Source organism: Hyperolius riggenbachi, chromosome 6, assembly GCF_040937935.1.
Source record: "Hyperolius riggenbachi isolate aHypRig1 chromosome 6, aHypRig1.pri, whole genome shotgun sequence".
Classification (NCBI taxonomy): domain Eukaryota; kingdom Metazoa; phylum Chordata; class Amphibia; order Anura; family Hyperoliidae; genus Hyperolius; species Hyperolius riggenbachi.
In genome coordinates this window covers 346,718,476-346,742,613 of record NC_090651.1, presented here as the reverse complement: position 1 = coordinate 346,742,613, position 24,138 = coordinate 346,718,476, and the positions used below count along the sequence as shown (strand labels likewise).

The following is a 24,138-nucleotide window of genomic DNA, read 5'->3' as shown; positions in this document are numbered from 1 at the left end:
TAGCCCCAAAAGGAAAAAAAAATCCTTCCCGACACTAGATGGCAATCAGATAAAATCCCTGGATAAAAATGACCGGGAATTACCAAATAATTATAGCCATGAATGTGTTTTTATGTATTCATAAAATTTCACATCAGGCAAAAAATGCAAATTTCAGTGTGAAAACACCTTTGGGGAAAAATTGAGCTCATCCCTAGTAACTAGGGTAAGGGGTTGGCATTCAAACATTTTCTTAAGGGCCCAGGGATTTTTAGTTTCACCTCTGCGTTAAACATAACTCAACTAAATAAAATAACATACTAGGAAGGGGTCGAGAGAGAAGGGGTAGTGCAGAAGGTCAGTGTCATCAAGAAATTGTGTAAAACAGAGAGGAACGGGAAATGAAAAGCAGAACTACATGGGGCGTATAGAGCATTGCCTGCAGCTTAGAGCAAAGATAGAGAAGATGGCATTGTGATCTCTGTATACCACTCAACAAAGACAGGAAAATACTTCAATGTTATTAATTATATCGGAACAAGAAATAGTTTGCAGTTTGAAGACCTCAAATTCCAGGTATGTTGAAAAAATACTGATATATCATTTTCTAGGGTGTATTAGTAGAATGTATGCTGTCTTTGTAAAATTCAATTCACTGTTACTATGTACTTTTCATGAATGCAGTGGGCAATATTTCCTTTGTAACATACAGTACTGAAGGCAACTTTTATTTTGACTATGCAAGTCTCAGGATTGCAATACATTTTTCCTCTTTTTCTATTTAGGAGCAATATTGTGTATATATACAACTAGGATATACATCTTTTTGAAGTGAAATGCACCATAAAGTACATTGTTTGGTTGAAAAAAGACATCCGTCCATCAAGTTCAACCAGAAGAAAAAAAAAAGCATCCTGATCCTGCACATATCCCAGTTGATCCAGGGGATGGTGAAAACCCTTACAAGGCCTGGGCCAATAAGTCTTTAAAGGTTAAAATTCCTTCCTGACTCCAGATGGCAGTCAGATAAAGCTCTGGATCAACTCTCTCTGGAATTACTTAATAATTATAGCCGTGGATGCCCTTCAATGCAATGAAAGCATCCACGCCCTCTTAAATTGCAGATATAGAGTTTGCCATAAGATATTACAGATTTTAACCACTCTCCCTATGAAGGAAACCTTTCTAAATAGATGGCGAAAACATTTTTCCTTTACATGCAAATGAGTTATGTTGCAGTCCAGTAGCGTATCAATAGGGATTGCAGAGGTAGTGACCGCATCGGGGGCCCTTGGGTCAGAGGGGCCCTCGCTCAAGCACAATATTAGCTCGCTATTGGTCCTGTGCTGGTAATAATCACTTCTATAGATGCTTTAAATAGTAGTAATCTTTAACAACCTGTTTCCCATCCCCTATTGCACCTCTGACACTGTGAAAATCCTTGGAAGGTTTTGGTGCACCGTATCAATTGTTATGTATAGAGTGCTTGGGGGGCCCCATGTAAAACTTGCACTGGGGCCCATAGCTCCTTAGCTACGCCACTGTTGCAGTCACTTAAAGTAGGTAAAAAAAATCTAGGTGATCTGACTGGTTTTGTGAATCTCCTCATGGGGATTCTGGTATTTAATGTATTCTTTACAAAAGCAAAACTCTGTTAAAGAGGAACTCCAGCCTAAACAAACATACTGTCATTAAGTTACATTAGTTGTGTTAATTAAAATAGATAGGTAATATAATCTATAAGGAGATAACTAATCCTAAATGTAACGCTAAACCACGCCCACTTTCATTTTCATGAACTGCACTTCCGTTTTATCGCATCATTATCAAATGATTACCGAATGCTCGCTAACAGCTGTAGATAACTTTGATGAATCCTGAAATCAACATATCGAGTTTGGTATTTTACCAAGCTGTCCGTAATTGATTTGATAAGTCTTGATGAATCGAGGTCGTACATTTTTTTTTAGAAAAGGCTCCTATCAAGCCGCAGCTGGCGAAATTGTGGGATTGTCCCAAGCCACTTCCAGAATCCTGGTCCAGGTGTTAAGCCCTATTCAGAATCTTGCTAGTAGTGTTCAAAGGACTGCCTTTTACCCACAATTCCATGGGAATCTTATGGCCTTGTGTTAAATTACTGCTGTAAAATGGAGATAAATTGACACATTACCGAATGGTTACCAAATTGTTATCGATATTTTATCGAATTCACACTGAATGCGGAAAAACCTTGATGAATACAACTAGAAATTGATAAACTTTGAATTCGGTAATTTAACAAACTGGAAAAAGTTATCTCAAAGACAATGATGAATCGAGGCCTTTGTATTTACCTCTGGTAATGCGCCGTCTTAAGCCTTAATGTAATTCTTGCCATCAATTCAAATCATAAGGAAGGCTCTCTAGCACTCACTTCCTGTGGTGGAAACATACATTGCAAGCAAATGTTTCGAAAAAAACCTTGCTATCGGACATGCGCACCTGCAATGTGAACGAGAAAAATTTGAAAATATCTGCAGCGACATCGACTTACATGACTTCCAGTCAACACACGGCATGCACACAGCTTATGCTGGTGCATGGTGCGCATGGATACATTACGTTAGCTCCCTTGTGTGATTGGTAAGATGCGCTATCTGTGCCAGGTTGTGTGCTCCTAATCCCTAGATAGGTTTGATGCAATGAATGTTTGCATGTCTGCACTATGCATGTTACAGGGCCAGAGTTAGGACACCTATGTTTACCTGGGTACTTCTGCGCAGTGTAGGTGACTAAGCATAAGAATGCATTCTTCTGTGAACTAAGACCCCGGCTTTTAACTTAGCTGTAGGGATAACAGGGATTGGGGAAATGGTTTTGTATGTCTAAGTGTGTATACTTCCTGCTGAGATCAAAAGGGGGTCCCACTCCCAATTAGGGATGCTCATTCTTATTCCATGGAATTTACATTTCTGAATTTCCTAATTTCGAGGAAATCCGATTTACCACAATTCAGTAATTTTAGCCCAATCACAGAACTCAGAAGCATTGGACCAATCAAAGAAAGCAGAATTTTTCACCGCGGTAATTTTAGACCAGTCCCAAGACATCCACTCATGCAAAAAATGAGTAATACAATAGCGGAAATCTTGGTTAAAGTCAATGTACTTTTGCGAAAAATTTGAATTATCATTTTGCAGTTTGGATACATGGGGCCATATCCTATTCAAGGTGTTAAGTAGCTTGCAGATGCGAGCTACTTTATCACCTTGCCATCGCGCGAGGATTACCGGCAAATCCTATTGCCCATATCCTTTGCGCGATGGCCGATTGTTAGTGAGCATTACTCAGGCGAAAGCCTGACCTCCCTTTTACTGGGAGATGGAGAGTGAGGTTTACACTGTGGTGCAGTCCTTCAGCACCACGGCCTCACTCCCCACACATGCACACTAACCCGCCGAACATCGCCGCCATCTTCCGCCGCAGCATTTGTGAGTCTCCTTAATAAGGAGACCCCCAGAGCCCCCCACATAGCTGAGCGGGCACCCCTGTTAACATACATACCGCTGCTGATCACCCGACGCCTCTCGCCACAAATTTCGTCGCGTAATTACAGTGTATCTAACACTGTAATTACTGTCCGCATAGGAGCCCAGGCAAAGCATCTTTGAATCTGCAGCCAGGGCTCCCCATTGGTCCACTGTCTGAACCAATAAAAAGGCTCCGACAGCGGACCAATGGGGAGTTCCGGCTGTAGATTCAAAGGGCTCCGATGCGTACAGTAATTACAGTGTTAGATACACTGTAATTATGCAACGGAATTTGCGGCGAGAGGCGTTGGGTTATCAGCGGTGGTATGTATGTTAACAGGGGTGCCCGGCGCAGCTACGTGGGGGGCTTCTAAGGTGTGCGGCAAACCGATGGGGATTATTAAAGGAGACCCCCAGATGCTGCAGCAGCAACGTGCATTAGCTGGTTCAGACCTGCTCTTTGCAGGCCTAAGCTAACGCTTATGTCTGCCGGGATTTCCCGGAGGCATGCAAACAGTAAATGGATACCATGTAAAGAACTCGCTGGGTGATTACATCGTAATCATAACTCAATTAGGATTAGGCGATGCCCCCATCGCCTAAATTAAGAACTCGCCAGAGTTCAGTAATAGGATATGGCCCATGGATCGGTGATCGATTGTGTGTCGGCAGAGATAACCAATTCATCCATCCGTGGCTACTTAGCTTAAGACACCCACATATCTTGCATCTGGTGCTTCATACCTCACTGAGTAGATCATCCTGGAAGCTGCAACTTTGGGCTGCTGGAGGCTTTACTGCTGTCATTCACTTCTATCCACTGTGACCCCAGAAACTCAAATGAAAGCCTTTGATGTCACAAAGACAAGATATAAGCGATCTACTCAATTGAGAATCAGGACCAGAGAGGATGCACCCCCCTAATTTAGAATGATCACACAGCACTCAACAATTTGCCGCAGTGCTATCCCACCCCCACCCCCCTCCAAAAAAAAAATAAACAAGAATACCCTTAGTATAGGTAGGTAGGTCAGCCAGCTATAGTTGCCCCCAGTATAGGTAGCCAGTATAGTTGCCCCTGTATAGGTTAGCCAGGTAGGTGCCTCCAGTATAGGTAGCCAGTATAGTTACCCCGCAGTATAGGTTAGCCAGGTAGGTGCCTCCAGTATAGGTAGCCAGTATAGTTGGCCCCAGTATAGGTAGTCAGGTAGATGCCTCCAGTATAGGAAGTCCAATAGGTAGCCAGCCTGCTTCTCCCTCCCTCACTTCCTCCCTGTGGCCGCCACTTATCTTACCTTCTCGGATCAATGGCACTGCATGATGAAGTACCAGGAAAGCGGTTCCCCTGGTAATGATGCATATACAGGAAGTAAGTACTTTCTGTATATGCACTGCTACAGGACCCTCTTTCCTGTCACAGAGGCACTGTGAGTCACCGCTGATCTTAGTTATTGTTGTGGCTAGTGAAAGGTCTGGGGCCAGTCATAGAGGAAGCGGTCACCGAGAAGGTAAGATGAGCGGCAGCCGCAGGGAGGAAGGGAGGGAGGCGGACGAGATGTCGCTCCAGCCACAATGCTGCCTGATGCCAAAGTTTCACTTGGCATCATGGGCGGCCTGGGGCTGCTGATAACAAATTGACAAAGGATCTAAATTCTTTACACTGCCTACCAATGTGAGATAAGATTTGGCTGGTGTCTGGTTTAAAGTCATAACAATATTCAAATTAAGTGTGTAAAAATCTGGTATTTCACAAACAAATTAGATGATGGGAAACTGAGAAAACAGGAAGTAATGTACAGCATTCGGTGCTGGGATTATTAAAGTAGCAGAAACATGTAAGAGAGGAAGCAGGAATACACCGAAGGACAGAGGGGCTTACACATTACAAATATAGAAAGGGGGGTATTTCTTGCTCAGAGCAAAGAAAAATAAAACAAGCATTAATGGACCACTATCGCAATATATTGTCGAAGTTAAAATACACATGTACACATACATTTAAGATTACATTTTTACGACAGACAAAGACACTATTAACCTGCCTGGCGGTAAGCCCGAACTGAGTTCGGGCTAAGCCGCCACGGAGGATTTCTCAGGCCCTGGTGGGCCGATTTGCATATTTTTTTTTTTGGTACACGCAGCTAGCACTTTGCTAGCTGTGTGTACAAACCAATCGCCACCGCTCCGCGCCGATTCGCCGCTACCCGCTGTGCCGCACCGCCCCCCCCAGACCCCTAAGGGGTGGATCGGGACTCCCCCGTGCCCCATGACGTAGATGACTTCATCCCGATCGCCGCCATGGCGACAGGGGAAGCCAAACAGGAAATCCCGTTCTGAATGGGATTTCCTGTTTACTCTGATCGCCGGAGGCGATCGGAAGGGGAGGGGGGATGCCGCTGTACAGAAAAAAAAAATGTAATGTGCTGTGCTGTGCTGCCCCTGGCGGTTTTAATAGACCAACAGGGAGTTTAATGCATTTTTTTTTTACAGTAATCAATGAATATATGACTTATCTGACAGGTTTTGGACTAGTATATCTCTGCATGGGGAATTTTCAGTATTTCCTTAATTCTCACATAAACAGTCCCTGGAAATGTTCTATGCAAGGATGCAATGCAACATGAGAGGAAGCACCCCAATTGTGATACAATATGTAGTGAGTGGAGGTAAGTAGTAGGAACAGTCTTACCTTGTGATAAGGTCACGGGACGTGTCCGCTTCCTCAGGTCAATGCGAGACAGTGTCTGACCTATGTATCTCCATTTCAGAGCACATTTGGTGCTCTGAAATAGAGATAAATAGCTCAGACACTGTCTCGTATTGACCCGAGGAAGCGGGCAGGTCCTGTGAAACGCATTGGCCTCAATTCACTAAGCTTATCTCCTGTCTTTAATAACGTTTCCATTGTTATCACCGTGGTGATGAGGCATATAGTATTTAGGAAACATTTTACATCAGGCAAACCTAAAGTTAACTCTTCTGTCTTTAAGTTAACTCTTCAATCCTTAAAATAACTCCAGAATTCTAAAGTTAAAGACAGGTTGTTAATTAACTGCAAGTGCAAATAACTACAGAGGAGGTAACTTAACTACAGAGGAGATAACTTAAGGAATGAAGAGATAAGATAACTCTCTCACTGTGTGGTGGTACGTTGTCCCTTGCCATATTATTATCCAGCATGATCTTAGTGAATTGAGGACATAGTCTTTTTATTGTTGTCTTACAATAAAAATCTTAAAGCGGTTTAACACCCAGCATTACAACTTTGCTTTAAAAGATTGCTTACAGCTTAGAAATTATTATGCCAGATTTTTTTTAAGCAGAAATTCACTGAATGGGTTAAACATGACATTTTAGTGTTGCATTTAACTAGGAATCCGCATCAGTTCTTATCTTTATTTACAAATGTATCTTTGTTTGAAATGCAAATAGACCTCTGAAAAGCCTGCTGGGGAAGCCCTCTTTGTTTATTTATTACTTTGTAAATAGATACATTTGTAACTAAACCTAAGCACGGAGGAGGATTTCTAGCTAAATGCAGCACTAAAATGTCATGTTTAATCCATTCAGTGAATTTCTGCTAAAAAAAAAATCTGGCATTATCGTTTCTAAGCTGTAAGCAATCTTTTAAAGCAAAGTTGAAATGCTGGGTGTTAGACCACTTTAACCTCTTATTATGAGGTAAGATTGTTCCTATTACTTACCTCCACTCACTACATATTGCATAACTGATGCACCTCCTCCCATCTTGCATTGTCTCCTCCCCTGTCACAGGGGTTACCTCTGGGACTACATCCAGTGGTTTGTTTTTTTCTGGAGCGCAACCCATGTTGACCCAACCAAGTCATCATAACCACCACATGGAGACTGTCCTTCTCCCCACGTGCCCAATATTGTGGTTGCCTATAATAACCCACATTTGTGAGGAGATGTTATTTCTTTACATTTCCCATTTTCTTAGAAATACTACACTATTGGCACTCCTGCTGCTCTTTTTGTCTCCTTTTCTCACCGGTAACCGGATTTCCAAACCTGAAATTCACCCCCTGGACCACCCAGAATATGCAAAGATATGTCCAAGCTTCCTATTTATTTGCAAACTATTTTGGCAGCTGGAATGAGTAATTGCCATTCAGTAAGTGCTCTTGAAAAAAATAAAACAATAAGAATCACCCATGAGTAGATTGACTAGTCCAATTCTTGTCAGAACTATCATAGTTTTACTACCTACTGTAAGTGACAGCAACCCAGAAAAAAATAACATTTATAGTGCATTTTGCTCTGGGACAATTCTGCATTTTATATGTATGCATACACAACACAAGTATTTTAAATGTTACACTGTTTTGTGATGGTGAGCCTTTAAAGAACATCTGTAAAAAAAAAACAAAAAAAAAATAGCCTGGGGCATGCTTACCTCAGGAGGTAGAAGCCTCTGGATCCTAACGAGGCTTTCCCGCCCTCCGGTGTCTCGGCAATCCAGAGATTCAGCCCCGCAAACAGCGGCGAGGTGAATATTTACCTACCGCAATCCTGCACAGGTGCACTAGCAGCTCTCCGTTTGGGTTAAGGTGGAAATAGCCAAACCCGATCTGATCCGTTCTACTGTGTGGGTGCGAGTCCTTTGAGCCTGCGCAGTAGAGTGGATACGATCGGGTTCGGCCTTACCCGAACGAAGAGCCGCTAATGCGCCTGTGCAGGAGAGGTTAATAAATCACAGCTTGTCAAGCTTGTTGGGGGGCAGTGGGGGTTTGCGGGAGAGACAACGCTGGATTCCCTGCAGGGGATGGGAAAGCCTCATTGGGACCCTGAGGCTTTCCCGTCCTGAGGTAAGTATCCCCCAGAGGGTTTTTTTTTAAAGTACAGAGTCTCTTTAAATCTTTGTTGCTTCTTGTTAGTGGGAGAATGAAAGAAAGCTACACCTCCTGAGTAGTGACCAACAGCAGTAAGTCCAGGGGTAACTTCAGAGCTCTAGGTGTCACTGAAACAGGAAGTGAAAGAAATCCCCCACTGCAGGAACACAGGCAGCAATAATAACTTGACAGAGGGAGTAAACCTTCACTAATCCCTTTATGCTTGCCATTTGTTTAGTCATATCCAACGCTTTGTGACCATATGTAATCACTGCTTCTTTGAGCTTTTGCCTAGGCATGCTCATAGCGTCACATAAACTCTCTATCCATCTTAGCCTCTGCATTCCTCTTCCTCTTTTGCACTAAATTTTTCCCAGAATCAAGGATTTCTCCAAAGAATCAGTTTTTCTCATTATGGGCCATATCCTATTCAAGGTGATAAGTAGCTTGCAGATGCGAGCTACTTATCACCTTGCCATCGCGCAAGGATTACCGGCAAATCCTATTGCCCATATCCTTCGCGCGATGGCCGATCGTTAGGGAGCATTACTCAGGCGAAAGCCTGAGCGATGCTCCCTTTTACCGAGCGATGGGGAGTGAGGTTTACGCTGTGGTGCTGGCCCTCAGCACCACGGCCTCACTCCCCACACATGTGCACTCACCCTCCGAACATCGCCGCCATCTTCCGTCGCAGCATCTGGGGGTCTCCTTTAATAAGGAGACCCCAGAGCTCACCGTCGGGTCGCCGCACACTTTAGAAGCCCCTACACAGCTCTGCTAAGGCTCCCCTGTCATTATAAATACCTCCGCCGATCACCCGATGCCTCTCGCCACAAAATCCGTCACGTAATTACAGTTTATCTAACACTGTAATTACTGTCCACATAGGAGCCCGGGCAAAGCATCTTTGAATCTGCAGCCGGGGCTCCCCTTTGGTCCGCTGCCTGAACCAATAAAATGGCTCAGACAGCGGACCAATGGGGAGCCCGGCTGCAGATTCAAAGATGCTTTACCCGGGGTCCTATGCGGACAGTAATTACAGTGTTAGATACACTGTAATTACGTGACGGATTTTGCGGCGAGAGGCGTCGGGTGATCGGCAGAGGTATTTATAATGACAGGGGATCCTTAGCAGAGCTGCGTGGGGGCTTCTAAAGTGTGCGGTGACCCGATGGGGAGCTCTGGGGGTCTGCTTATTAAAGGAGACCCCCAGATGCTGCGGCGGCAACGTGCGTTAGCTGGTTTAGACCTGCTTTTTGCAGATAAGGGTAATTGGATTCCGTGTTAAGAAGTTCTTTTCCGCCTGCGGGGGTCTAAAGTTTAATTAGATTAGGCGATGTCCCCATCGCCTAAGTTAAGAACTCGCCAGTGCTTAGCGCTGGCGAGTTCAGCAATAGAATATGGCCCTATGTGACCAAAGTATTTGAGTATTAATAGTAGTATTGACCCTCCTGGTGAACACTCTGGCTTTATTTCTTTAAATCAGATGCGAGATGAAAAAATAACTATAACAAGTAACTTGTCTATATATCTTATTTAAAGTTTAGATAGTTTCCACAGCATATCTAGCTGCAAACAGCTTCAACAGTATATGATTACTTATTCCTGTGATAAAATGAGGGCAGCCATGTTCTGTTTGCCACATTTTTCACAGGCTGAGGGCTGGAGATGCTATCAGCTTGCCTATGTGTAAATTCAGTCCCCTCTCCTCCTCCCTCCTCCCCTCTGCCTCTGAAATCAATGGCTAGTAACTTCCTCCTCCTCCTGCCCAGACTTAGCTCCCATAAGCCCTTGCTACAGTGCCAAGGCAGAAAAGGAGCTGTGGGCGAGGCTTGTTTAGTTTATAGGGAATTAGAGTATTAAATCAAAACAAAAAAAGTATTTGGCTTGAGGAATGCCCTATAAACTATATGAAAGGAACACAATTATTCAATGAGGAAAAGTGTATCTCGGATCCACTTTAAGTAGGGATGGGACGAATCCACAATTTCTTCGAATCCGAATCCAAATCTAAAAAGGTTCTTGAATATCTCGAACCTTTCGAATCACGAATCTAATGAATCCTGCACATAAGAACTGTGCGATCCGTGGTATAATTGCCCGTAGTAGAGGTACCCAGGCATAAGTACCCACAATATAGGTGGCTAGGTAAAATTATTATTATTCTAGTTACAAAAATCCAGAACATTCTTGTTTATGTTAGTGCGTGGCCTTGACATTTGAAAGATACTTTGTACAATAAACGAAGAAGGTGTTTTCCCAATTAGTTAAAGATGATTCAATGATGCCACCTGGCGGTTTCATGGTCTTCTAAAATTAATATTATTTATAGATTGTTATTTATGATGAGATAGTGACATCTGCCGGTGGACATATTATATTTATTCATATGAAAGACAAATATATAGAACATGATTTTATATTATTAAGATTTAATATGCAATTATTTCTTATATGATTAATTGTTTTAAGAAGAATTATATAATAAGCTATATATTTAAATAAGTATATTAGAAGCCCTGTATGTTTCAATAAGCCCTAAATTGCTGAAGACTCCCACAGGTCTGGTTACAGTGTTAACCTGACCAATCTTATGTCTGGGAAAGTACCAAGACATTCCAACCTAATTAGCAGAGAACACTTTAACAGAAATGCGTCATAAATGACATTGTTTAGTCTCCTTGTCTGGGACAAAAAAAGTCAACCAGCAGACAAGATGGCTGGTGACGTCCATTTTGAATTAACTGCGTCAGAAATGACCTGATTAGAATGTGTAAACATTGCAAACCTACATAGATTCTCACAGTTAAGATAATTAAGGTATTCAAAACAAAAAAGTGTTATGGGTATTTTAAGTGTCAAAGATAGCGAGCTACGCATGGAAGCTTTAGCCAATCAGAACCTGGGATTCAGGGTAAGTCCAGATTAGGCAGCCATATTGCATCCAACCGCTATAAAAGTAGGAGCTGAAAGCTCATAGTTTGCAGAAGCCCAACAATCTCCTGAGAAGACACATGAGGCAGAAGCTACCTTCCCACAAGTGGTTCTAGATGCTGAAGAGATGACAGAGAAGGGGTAATATGCTTAATATTCTGGTGATTTACTTTATTAATTTCTCAGCATTAAAGTGGTCTAACACCCAACATTTCAACTTTGCTTTAAAAGATTGCTTACAGCTTAGAAACTATTATGCCAGATTTTTTTTTTAGCAGAAATTCACTGAATGGGTTAAACATGACATTTTAGTGTTGCATTTAGCTAGAAATCCGGGTCTGTGCTGAGGTTTAGATACAACTGTATCTATTTACAATGTAAATAAACACCTCTCTGAGAGAGCACAGAGGGCTTCCCAGACAGGCTTTTCAGAGGTCTATTTGCATTCCAACCAAAAATCTGGCATAAGAGTTTCTAAGCTGTAAGCAATCTTTTAAAGCAAAGTTGAAATGCTGGGCGTTAGACCGCTTTAAGTTTTGTTAAGATGTTAGCAAGACGTTTTTTTAGAAGCTATTTTTTATGCTATTTCTTTAAGAAGATTACTACAAGTTTTACACAGCTACTAGATACACAGCTATTGATACAGATGAAACTACTTTTGATCTTATTCTACATAACACAACTGTTATATTCTTTTTTGAATGTACTTAGAAGATTGATGATCGCTTGGCTATAAAGCCTTGATGAGATGGAATACTGTTAGAAGGAAACACTACTTGGAACTGTTCATATTTTGCATATATGCTGTATGATAAGCAAATACATTTTTTTCTATAAAATCATATACTGAGTGCTCTGATTCATTTCAAGGTACACCGTCAATCTATAATTACTGTTATAGAGGGTTCAGACCCCACTATGCCGGATTTATATGATAGCAATGCTTTAAGGGCTGGTCCTTTACTGAGTTAGCAATCATGAAAAAGGAAAAGCCAAGAACCGCTCGGGTTTTTGACAATGTGCCTTCAGTATTGGTAGCAGGGTATAGGGGCCTTCAGTATTGGAAGCAGGGTATATGGGCCTTCAGTATTGGTAGCAGGGTATAGGGGCCTTCAGTATTGGAAGCAGGGTATAGGGGCCTTCAGTATTGGAAGCAAGGTATAGGGGCCTTCAGTATTGGTAGCAGGGTATAGGAGCCTTCAGTAGTGGTAGCAGGGTATAGGGGCCTTCAGTATTGGAAGCAGGGTATAGGAGCCTTCAGTAGTGGTAGCAGGGTAGGGGGGCCTTCAGTATTGGAAGCAGGGTATAGGGGCCTTCAGTATTGGTAGCAGGGTATAGGGGCCTTCAATATTGGAAGCAGGGTGTATGGGCCTTCAGTATAGGTAGCAGGGTATAGGGGCCTTCAGTATTGGTAGCAGGGCATATGGGCCTTCAGTATTTGTAGCAGGGTATAGGGGCCTTCAGTATTGGAAGCAGGGTATATGGGCCTTCAGTATAGGTAGCAGGGTATAGGGGCCTTCAGCACTGGTAGCAGGGCATATGGGCCTTCAGTTTTGGTAGCAAGGTATAGGGGCCTTCAGTATAGGTAGCCCGTGCTCCCCCGTCCCTCCCACGGCCTCCTCCGCTCGTCCCTGCTGCATAAATAAGTATCCGCTCACCTCCAGCGTGTAGCGCAGAGAGCGGCAGACCTCTTCCTTACTTCCCTGTTCCCCCTAGTGGCTTGACCGGCTTTTACTGATGATGTAATAGTAAAAGCCGTCACTAGAGGGAACAAGGAAGCCAGCGTGAGGTCTTCCGCTCTGCACTCCGCGCTGAATAGGTGAGCGGATACTTTTCAGCTATGTGGGGGGCGAGCGGAGGAGACGCGGGGGGACGCAGGAGGACGAGTGTGAGTGGGGGAAGCGGGATTTGGCGAGCGATAAATGGCGTCAGGATTTGAATCCACGAATCTCGAATATTTCCCAATATTCGAGGGATTCGTGGATTCGCTGTATTCGTCGTCCCAACCCTACCTTTAAGTATTGATTGGTTAGATCTTCTGACAGTCCAAGGAACTCTCAGTGGCTTTCCCCGTCCTCAATCCCCTCCTTGATTTTGTTTGGTGATGGGCTTTAAACTTTTGTTTTCTTGATGTGATGTGTTCTTTGAAATGTATGGGATGATTTACACACCCCACCATTTCCACAAGTTAAATGCCCAACATTTGGAAATGGTCACAAATGTTATATTTGTTGCCTGTTAGTAAACCTCCTTCGGATCAGCAAACTTGGAGTGTTCTTCATCAACTCAAGCAATTTTGCAAGTTGCTCTTTTACTCCACCTATCTAAGATGAAGGGTCATATGCAATTAACTTTTTCTCCTGAGTTTTCTCCTAGGTGATATTTTTAAACTTTTGAATAAAACACATTTTAAATCACCAGCCAGCAAGAAAATACTCAAAATAATTTTGATGCTACTTTTTCACCTCCTTTTTTGGTACCTTTTCAATTGCAGAGTGCTAAAAAGTTACTTTAAATCAGGGGTTTCAAACTCGCGGCCCGCGGGCCATTTGCGGCCCTCGATACAATATTTTGTGGCCCTTGCCGGCAAAAGCTTCCTTATAGTTCGCTTTAGTGCTCCCAAGTAATCCGCCGCATCCCCGCCGCTAAACAAGGGCTGCAGAGCCCCCAAACCGCCCAGGGGCAATCCGCTGGCATTTCCTGGAAGGGGCAGAGCTTTCAGCTTCAGCTCTGCCCCTCCTGACGTCGATCGCCGCCTCTCCCCGCCCCTCTCTGTGAAGGAAGAGTGAGAGGGGCGGGCAGAGGCGGCGATGCGCCGCGATTGTTAAATTCCTTATGCGGCCCAGCCTCATCCTGACTTTGCCTCCTGCGGCCCCCAGGTAAATTGAGTTTGAGACCTCTGCTTTAAATAGAAGATGAAAAAATATCTCCTAGGAGAAAACTAAGGAGGAAAAGTTAATTATGTGGGCCGAAGGGAGGTAAAGCAAGAGGTGTATATAGACAAAGCCTATGCTATCCAGGTAAATATAGAGAGCAAAAAGTATAAAGACATTTTCTGACCCATTCTCTCAGGAGCCATGAACACTGTTATTTGGTTTCTGATAATATGACTCAGTAGATGTCTACAGCACTTTCAAGACAAAAACTGTAGAAAGTACACAATAGCATATTGACATATTGAACTTCAGCTTGTTGCTTGAAGATGTATTACTGTGCAGTTTCTGAGTTTGCGTTATTCGCTTTACAGGATTAGCCGCACACCCTGATTGCATCTCAGCATCAGCATGCGGCTGGGAGAAGGCTGGGATTGTTTGATACATTCCATTATCATCCTGTTCATGCTCTGCCAAGGTAAGTGTGTGCGTCAATAATCATCCAATGTGACATTTTATTGTAATATTTGGTATTATATTCGAAGTAGTGACTAAGGAGTTAAATCCATATCAAAAAAGAAAACATCTATCATCTAATTAGGCATTAAAAATAACAAATAAATGCAAATGTTATAATCAAAAGAACAATTTTATTAATGGGTCTTGCCCAAAACAAAAACAACAAAAGATAAACACAATTAAAAATACTCTACAGATAAATTAGATAGCTATTATCTGGGTGCCTGAATTAATGCAAGGGCATGACAATAGATGAGTACACACGCACTACGGAAGCCAACGACGGGTCCGTCAGACCCTCCCCCTGGGCGGACTTTCAGCTGACAGTAGTGCGTGTGTACGTACGCACTGTCGGCGCACTGATAAGGCTGTTCCTGAACCATCCGATCAGTCCGCTTACAGTGCATACACACATGGCTTCCATAGTGCGTGTGTATGCACCTAATGATTCTACGAGATAAAGTTGCATACAGTAATTTATCAATACGGGACACAATCAAGACGCAGATCAAAAAAAGAAAAAAAGTGCTGAGTGCAAACATCTAAAATTCATAGTAAATAGAAAAGGTACAGCATGCTGAGGTAGTTAAATCTAAAGTTCATTCTATATGATCAAATATTGCGTACTAAGAAAATGCATTTATTGGTTAAAATCGTCCGGTAGCAAATTACAAAATCAACGATTCTAAATCAATAATTCCTAACGTAGGCTGCCCTATCTAGGCTATATCATGTAATGAATAGCGGAGATGCCGCCGCGCAGTCTGGCGGCTGTCTCCGCATTCAGACCGGCGGTTTCCGCACAGCAGCATGCGTCTGGTTTGCCTGGACCTTCTAGTGCACACAGATGGAGAGCTACACGCGCGCGCGCTAGAAGGCAGGACCTTTATGCCAGCAGGAGAGGTATCAGCTGATCAGGCCGATCAGCTGATTCCAGCGGAACTCCTGATTGGCTGAGTGGCTGGGGGCGGCGCTGAGGAGGGCTGGAGTATATATACATCTTGTCTGTCAGTTGCTGGTTGTCTGCCGTTGCGAATACTTACGTGTGAGCACTCAGACCAGTCAGATCCCACAGTGTGTTAGAACCAGGTGGACCTGGGAATTCACACTTAGCCAGATAACGCTCTTGTATTACTGTGTTATACTTTAGACCAGTTCCAGGGTGTTGAGACCAAGGACCTCACACCCAAGCTTAGGATTACTGTGTCATTGCTGTGTTATACTTTAGACCAGTTCCAGGGTGTTGAGACCAAGGACCTCACACCCAAGCATAGGATACTGTGTTATTCCTTAGACTAATTCCAGGGTGTCGAGACCAAGGACCTCACACCCCAGACTAGGATTGTGCTTTATATCTGTTATGACCATTTGCTCTGTCGACCTCTCTCTTGCTTTCTGATTCGGTACCTCTGCCTATCTGTCTACCAGTTGCCAAACTTTGCCTGTACCCGGTTACCGAATCAGCCTTCTGTCTTTGTACCTTATCTGCTCATGTGTTGCCGATCTGGCCTGCCTGACCTTCCTGGCTGTCACTGCCTCTGAGTGTTCAGTCTGTCTGCACTACCTGTGACACTATTCCACCAAGTGTCGGTTAGCTGCAAGGACTCTTGTTCCTCAGAGAGTCCTACCTGCAGTGCAGCCAGTGGCCTCTACCCCATAGGAGTCCCCTGGCTGCAGTACAGTCTGAGAACCAGTTCACCAGGGAATCACTGGCTGCCAGATTATCTCTATTAGGAGATAGTCCCTGCACGGCCGAGGGCCACTTGCTCCTCAGGTGGTTGCTGGCTAAAGTATCTGTGTCTCCCGCCTCACGGGAGATAGCCTATAGTTGCACCAAACACTCACACTTCATTAGGTGTCCAGAGGTTAGTCATACTTGTATTATTGGTGATTCTGCAGATCATCCATAATCAGGTATACATCTGTAATGTTGATGATTCTGCAGATCATCAATAATCAGATACTCTCTGTGTGCTGACACCAATCATTACATATCAGCAATCAAACAGTGAACCTCCTTCTCCTGAAATGAATTATCTTGGTAGACAATTAACTTCCTACCAAAAAGATTGTTTCAACTTTAATTACAGGATAATTCTTAGAGAAAGTAGGATGACACTACAAGAGTGGGATAATTCTCATTTTAATATCCTTGAACACATAGCATTAATAAACGTTATGAATTTGCTGAAAGTCCTCTTCTTGATGCAGTGTCTGCCACTGGACCTTCCCCATAAGAGGTTCTCCAACTGGAACAGATTATTTGAGAGTTTTAACTAGGTTAGGTTCCGCCAAAGAGAAAGCTATTGCTTTTGGCACAATTTGTAGTAAAGGTAAAGGAAGTAAAGGTTTGGGAGGACTGGGAGCCCAAACATTTTGCAATACTATGAAAGCATACAGTTAATGTGAGTACTGGTAGAATGGAGAGCTAGTGACAGGCTCATGGCTTGGTTAATATTTGAAAGGGCTCATTTCTGCCCAGAGTTTTTTTTTTGTGAATGTTGGATAATGTGTGCAGTGAGTCCTCCTTGGAATCCCACCCCTTAGTTTAACCTACTATTCTAACCTTCTACACCATACTTAAAGGGGAACTGAAGTAAGAGGTATACGGAGGCTGACATATTTATTTGCTTTTAATCAATACCAGTTGCCTGGCAGCCCTGCTGGTCTATTTCTCTGCAGTAGTATCTGAATAACACCAGAAACAAGCATGCAGCTAGTCTTGTCAGATCTGACTTTAAAGTCTGAAACACCTGATCTGCTGCATGCTTGTTCAGGGGCTATGGCTACTAGTATTAGAGGCAGAGGATCAGCAGGGCTGCCAGGCAACTGGTATTGCTAAAAGGAAATAAACATGGCAGCCTCCATATACCTCTCTCTTCAGTTCCCCTTTAAAGAGCAGCAGAGGATGGGAGGAAGATCACCAATGGTGACTCTGGATATTGATCCAGATTTTGAATCAGCTGACTTTTTAGAATAATGTATTCACTTTGCAATGAGGACCTGAATATTTCTAAAATGTCTATTACCTCTACCTGTGATGCAATCCAAATACAGAATTACTTAAAACATTTAAACAAAAAAAAGGGTATAAGAAGATATCGTAATAATTATGAGGAATGGATACTCCTACACGTAAAACCAATAGAGAGTCTACCCTAAATGTATGGATTGTTAGATAAACTAACAGAACTCTTTCCTCCTTCCGCTGAAAATGGGAAGTATAAATGGGAATACACTTTGAGTTTAACAATTTTCTCAAAGTCTTTCAAACAATCTGGGCTTCTGCAAATACCTCACTTCAACCAATGCAAATATAAGTTACTAGCAAGGTCGCATCTTCTTTCACCGCATTTATAATGGATATACAAATAGCTTATGCTGGAGGTGTGGGACAGAGAAAGGAACCCTGTTGCATTTGATTTGTGTTGTTTCATAATTCAACAGTTTTGGGGGGACTTAGAGGACTTTAATAAAGACTGCTTGATGCTTCCCTATGAAGTGGATTGTAATCTTTCTGTTTTTGGGGACTACAGAGGAGAGGGGGAATATAGTTTGGAAGATGGAAGAGAATCATAATGGCACCTCTTTAAAGGGAATCTTAACTGTGGGCCCAAAAAAAATTCACTTACATGGGGCTTTCCCAAGCCTCCTGCAGCTGCCCTGTGCCCGCGCCGGTCCTTCGGTGCCCTCCGGTCTCCCTCCGTGGCTAAGTTTCGTTTTCGCCCAACTGCCAGTCGTCCTCGGCAAAGCGTCCTCTTCTTCCGCATTCCCCGTCGTAAAGAGCCGTAAAGGGCGTCCGCATGACGCAAGACAAGAGGGAGACCGGAGGGCACCGAAGGACCGGCACGGGCACAGGACGGCTGCAGGAGGCTTGGGAAAGCCCCAGGTAAGTGAATTTTTTTGGGCCCACAGTTAAGGTTCCCTTTAACCTCCCTGGCATTCAGTTTCTGCTGGATTTCTGTGCAAAAAGTGTTCCAGTTAATTTTCATAACCTTTTTTTCCTGTAACTTACCAAAATGTGTCAAGCAAGGGTCTAGTATAAATGTTAGTGTTTAATAAAAGCTTGAAACACAACATCAAATCAAAACTAAAAACTAAGTTACTCCCCAAAATCTCTGATCATTTACACTTCCGAGCTGCAGCTGCTCAGCGTGCACTAATATGAATATAAAGGTGGCCATACATCTAGAGATGATGGGCAGATTCGACCGAAAAAAATCTCTCTCTGATCGAATCTGATTACAGAGAGATTTATCAGCTGCTCATACACTGCTGGCTGATTCCTGATCAATTTCATCATGAAATCTCTTGGGAATCGTCCTTGTCTGCGCCCCCCCCCCCATGTATAAATGTACCTCCCCCCGTCTGTGTGCATTTATACATTACCTGTCCTGGGTCGCCCACCGTGCAGTGCTCATCAGTCTTTAAAGCCCCCTGTTGGTTATTGTAGTGGATTAAATACAAGAAAAAAAAGTTTACTGCCATATGCTGATGACGCTGCGTGACCTTGGTGTCATTAACTCCGATCGCCAGTGAATGTCACTATCAGAGGTACATGACGAGGGATGGACATGCCAATGGTGAGTAGAAGTGCTTGCAGTATAGGTAGCTAAGTATAGGTGCCCCCAATATAGGTTAGCCAGCTATATGTGCTCCAGTATAGGTTAGGTATCCATAGGTGTCACAGTATAGGTTAGCAAGCCATAGGTGCCAGATTATAGGTTGGCAAGCCATAGGTGTCCTAGTACAGGTTGGCAAGCCATAGGTGTCCTAATACAGGTTAGCTAGCTCTATGTGTCCACAGTACATGATTCCCCTCTTCCTCCTGCCACTCCCTCCGCAGCAATAGCGCTTTTACCGGATTCCCCTGCAGCAGCATACATTCCAGTCTCTCACCCTCCCTCCCTTTGCAGTGATATCGGGTGGCCGGTGCTGGTACTTACTTTACCCCAAAATAAGTTAGCTAACTATACGTGGGCCAGCTCATGTTAGCTTACTATAGATGCCCCAGAATCTGTGTTCCCTCCTCAGCAACCCCCCCCCCCCCATTAGAGATCTCGCCCTCCGTAGTGATAGCATATTCGCAGGATCCTCCTGCAGCTGCATACCTCTCTCCCTCTCCCCCTGCAGTGATATCGAGACATCGGGTGGCCGGTGCTGGTGCTGGGACTCACTGTGCCTGTCTCCCGTCCTGCCAATCACTCTACAAGCTCATCCTCAATGTCTGCGGTACCGGGACGCGGCTTGATGACGTCATCAAGCCGCGTCCCGGTACCGTAGACATTGAGGACAAGCTTGTAGAGTGATTGGCAGGACGGGAGACAGGCACACTGAGTCCCAGCACCGGCCACCCGGTGTCACAATATCACTGCAGGGGGGAGAGGGAGAGAGGTATGCAGCTGCAGGAGGATCCTGCGAATATGCTATCGCTACGGAGGGCGAGATCTCTAAATGGGGGAGGGGATTGCTGAAGTGGGCAACACGGATTCTGGGGTATCTATAGTTAGCTAACATGAGCTGGCCCACATATAGTTAGCTAACTTACTCTGGGTGCCGACAGTTTAATAGAAAATCTCCTGAGCGGCATGCCCGGGCATACCGCTTTCAGCAAGTTTAATGAGAGTAAAGGAGAGACGGCTTAAAGTGAGTCTAAAGCGACAAAAAAAAAAAAACCAGATACTTAGCTAAGGAGAGGGAAGGTTCTGGGTACTATAGAGCCTTTCTATTCTCCTCCCGGGCTCCGCGTTCCTCCACAGGCTCCTCAATTTGAATCTCCCACTGCGGGGGACTTTGGAAGTCTTTGGGGGACCCAAGTACTCCCGAAGACAGGCGGCTTTGTACTGCACATGCCTGAGTGCATCAGAATCATTTATTTATCGCCAAGCACGACTTGGTCGTGCCCGGAATTGGGCTTGGCACAAAGCAGGTACAGGAAATGCATGAGAGAGTGCGCTTGCGTGTGTGCTATACGGAGCGGCCTATCTTCGGGAGCCCGAGTGCTTTCGAAGACTGTTTCTGAAGAGGAAGAGAGCAAGATCCGAAGAGAATAGGAAGGCTCTATAGGACCCAGAGTCTTCCCTCTCCTAAGCTAAGTATCTGTTTTTTATATTTTTTGTCACTTCAGATTCTCTTTAAAGCATTCCAAAACAGCTAAAATGGAAGATAACAGGAAGAATTAGACTAGAAGTGGATTGGGGTCAGACTAGAAGAGAGTAAGTAGGGGCTAGCAATGAAAGATAGTAAGGTATGGATAGAATATTGAAGGGATAGATGTGTTATTCTGGTAGGAAGGAGTGTATGGCTGCAATGTATGTTTCAGGAATATTTGTGGACTTGGTGAGGATGGAGTGGACATATACAACCACTGATATGGTTGCATTGAGTTCTGTTGTTCTGAATAAAAATAAAATCGGTGTTTACATTTGCACAGGATTTTTTTCCAACAATGATGCTAAGGTCCTGTTTACTCTTAGGCCCCGTTTACACTTAATCAATTGCTCTCAGTTATAACTGAAAGAAAACTGATTTTCAAAGTAATGCCCATGTTTTCCTATGGCACCTTTCACACGTAACACGTTTTAAGTGAAATCTTTTTCACAATGCACTGCTATGGAAAAAACGCGTACTAAGGCACACCAACTGATTAAGTGTAAATGGGCCCTTCGATTTCAGTTAAAACGCGTTAAGTGTGAAAGGTTCCATAGAAGAACATGGGCATTACTTTGAAAATCAGTTTTCTTTCAGTTATAACTGAGATCAACTGATTAAAGCGGAATATAACCCTGCATTTCAACTTTGCTCTAAAACATTATTTACAGTATATTATATGCAACCAGCATTTTTTTTTTACTAGACCAGCATTGGAAGGGTTACACAGTGCTTTAAAGTTCCTGGAGATTTCTGCAGAGGCATCCGAAGCTGACATAGATACATTTTGTTTACATAAATGTATCTAAGTGTTGAATGTGACTCATCTCTCTGACTGAGAAGGAGTTGGAGGACAGCCAAAGAGTGTGTAACATTTCTCAATAGATACATATAACTAAATAGAATGTAACAATCTGAACTTCTGCATATCTCTCCATGGAACTTTAAACCTCTGTGTTTAACCCTTCCAATGCTGGTCTAGTAAAAAAAAAAAATGCTTTTTGCATATAATATGCTGTAAATAATGTTTTAGAGCAAAGTTGAAATGCAGGGTTATATTCCGCTTTAAGTGTAAACAGGGCCTAATCAATTGCTCTCAGTTATAACTGAAAGAACAACTGATTTTCAAAGTAATGCCCATGTTTTCCTATGGCACCGTTCACACTTAACGCGTTTTAACTGAAATCTTTTTCACAATGCACTGCTATGGAGACGAGAAAAAAAACGCATACCAACTGACTAAGGCCCCGTTTACACTGCACGCGTTTCCGTCTGCGTTTTGGGAACACATGCAGGAGGCCGACACGCACGGCATCAGACAGTGCATAGACTGCACTGTCTGATGTTCACACTGCATACGTTCCGGACCTGTGCGGTCCGGGAACGCATGCTGCACGCATTTTTTCCCAAAACACGCGGCGGGTTCATTCACTTTCAGTGAATGGCATCAGCCACGCAACGCATACAGACGCGGATGGCGTGTGTTCGCACGCGTTGCGTTCCGAACGCACGGCCGTCCGCGTTTGCTAATGTGAACAAAGCCTAAATGTAAACGGGACCTTACCTTTACCCCTACAAAATGGAGGGTGCTGATGAAGCCCATTTTTCAATTGGTTGGGTCTATATCATCCAGGCTGAGTTGGGAAGAAAAATAGAAAAAAATTAGAAAATTAGAAGAAAATGTGCTCAGTAGTACAAAAACTTATGTGTAATTTTGCAATTCTTTCACATGCAACACAATGTCCCCCATCACTCACAAAAAAACAAAACATAAATTAATAAATACAGTGGATTCATAAAAGAACCAGTCCTATAATCAATTAATATTAACACTCTCCCCATCTGTGTGGAGAAAGGATGCCACACACTGTGACAGTGGGGGCGGGGCAAAACACCATGGCGAATTTCAGCAAAAGATAAGATTTGTGTCATGAGCACTATGCAATATCTGCAACTGACAAGGCCATTTACTGTGCATAAGATACCATATTGACAATGATGGGTGAAGGGGCCACAGATTCTTTCTCTGCCCAGGGCCACCACCAGCCTAGGGCCGTCCCTGCTCCACGCCTCTAACAAAAAAAGAAAAATCCCCCTGATAATGCCAAACTCTTCATTGATTTTTAAAACATAAACCCTGAGTCCTAAACAACATTTTGACTGTTATGACATCATGCTAGCATTACACCAATAGTAAAGTTAGTGGGAGGAGTTAATGATGCAGCATTCTGCACCAACTATCTATTGAACTCAGGATTAAAGTCTCCATTATCTCTAGAGGTTGAAGCAGTTACTTTTCACACCATCCAATTGGGTGTCATTTCTCAGCTATTACACTTCTGTCAGCAGCAGCACTATCACAGCAGTGCTGAAACAATGAGATGGTTGTTCGATGCATGATTCTGAGGGAGATATAAATACATCCAACCTTTACTCTTCATGTACTGCAGATCCTCTGATAAAGCTGATCTGTAACCACGAAATGCATCAGTCTCTGATGTAACAATATTCCTGCCTGAGTGAAGTTGTGCTGTTATTATTATTGTGTTGTATAAATAGTCACACTGTGTTAACATGATGCTTCTCTTTACAGATATCTGGTGTCAGTATCAGTCTGGTTACTCTATTAATGTGGGCACAGAAGTGACTGTCCAGGAGCACCTGTGTGTCACTATTCCCTGCAGATTTAGAGCTGACTATGGGAATAGATTCACTAATTCCAGAGGATTATGGATGATAGATGGTAACACTGCCGCTGCAGCTTTTTCATTTAGAGTTGGTCCGTTTACACACACCAAACCAAACTTCCATGTAACAGGAAATCCAGATAATGGAGATTGTTCTCTGACCATAACTGATGCCAGGAAAGAGGATTCTGGGAGTTATTATTTTCGATTTGAGGGACCTGTTTCATATTCCTATTCTGCACTTGCAACATCTGTGACAGTGACAGGTGAGTGTGTTATTATAAGTCATCTTCATACACTGTGTATTATTATTCTGCAGAAGCACACAGCATCATGTTTCACTCTTATAACAAAGTCAGAAACCTCACTTGACTCCTTTATCAACATTACACTTTTGTAATGTATTGGCAAGAATTTCATGAATTTCACTGATTATTAAGGAAGAAGCAGAATATAAATAACTGTATTTTTTTAGCTGTCAAACAGCTCTTTAAAGAGAGTCTGAAGCGAGAATAAATCTCGCTTCAGACCTCATAAATAGCAGGGGCATGAGTGCCCCTGCTAAACCGCCGCCATCCCGCGGCTTCACGGGGGTCCCTGATCCCCCAAATCCCCTCCGTAATGCGGGGGAACG

At 43.4% G+C, this 24,138-nt stretch overlaps 1 protein-coding gene across 3 annotated transcripts in view; it reads left to right on the top strand.

Annotated features, from left to right (window-relative positions):
- The first annotated feature begins 446 nt into the window (after positions 1–446).
- The window catches only part of LOC137521806 (sialic acid-binding Ig-like lectin 12), a 142,936-nt gene continuing 119,244 nt past the window's right edge, over positions 447–24,138 (top strand). For 2 of the 3 annotated variants that reach the window (XM_068241547.1, XM_068241549.1), the window contains exon 1: positions 23,534–23,770. In XM_068241547.1, coding sequence (XP_068097648.1) covers positions 23,551–23,770 — 220 coding nt within the window. In that variant the 5' untranslated portion in view covers positions 23,534–23,550. Of the gene's footprint in view, positions 556–14,522; positions 14,627–23,533; positions 23,771–24,138 lie in introns of those variants that run through there. The other variant, XM_068241548.1, reaches the window with a different exon arrangement.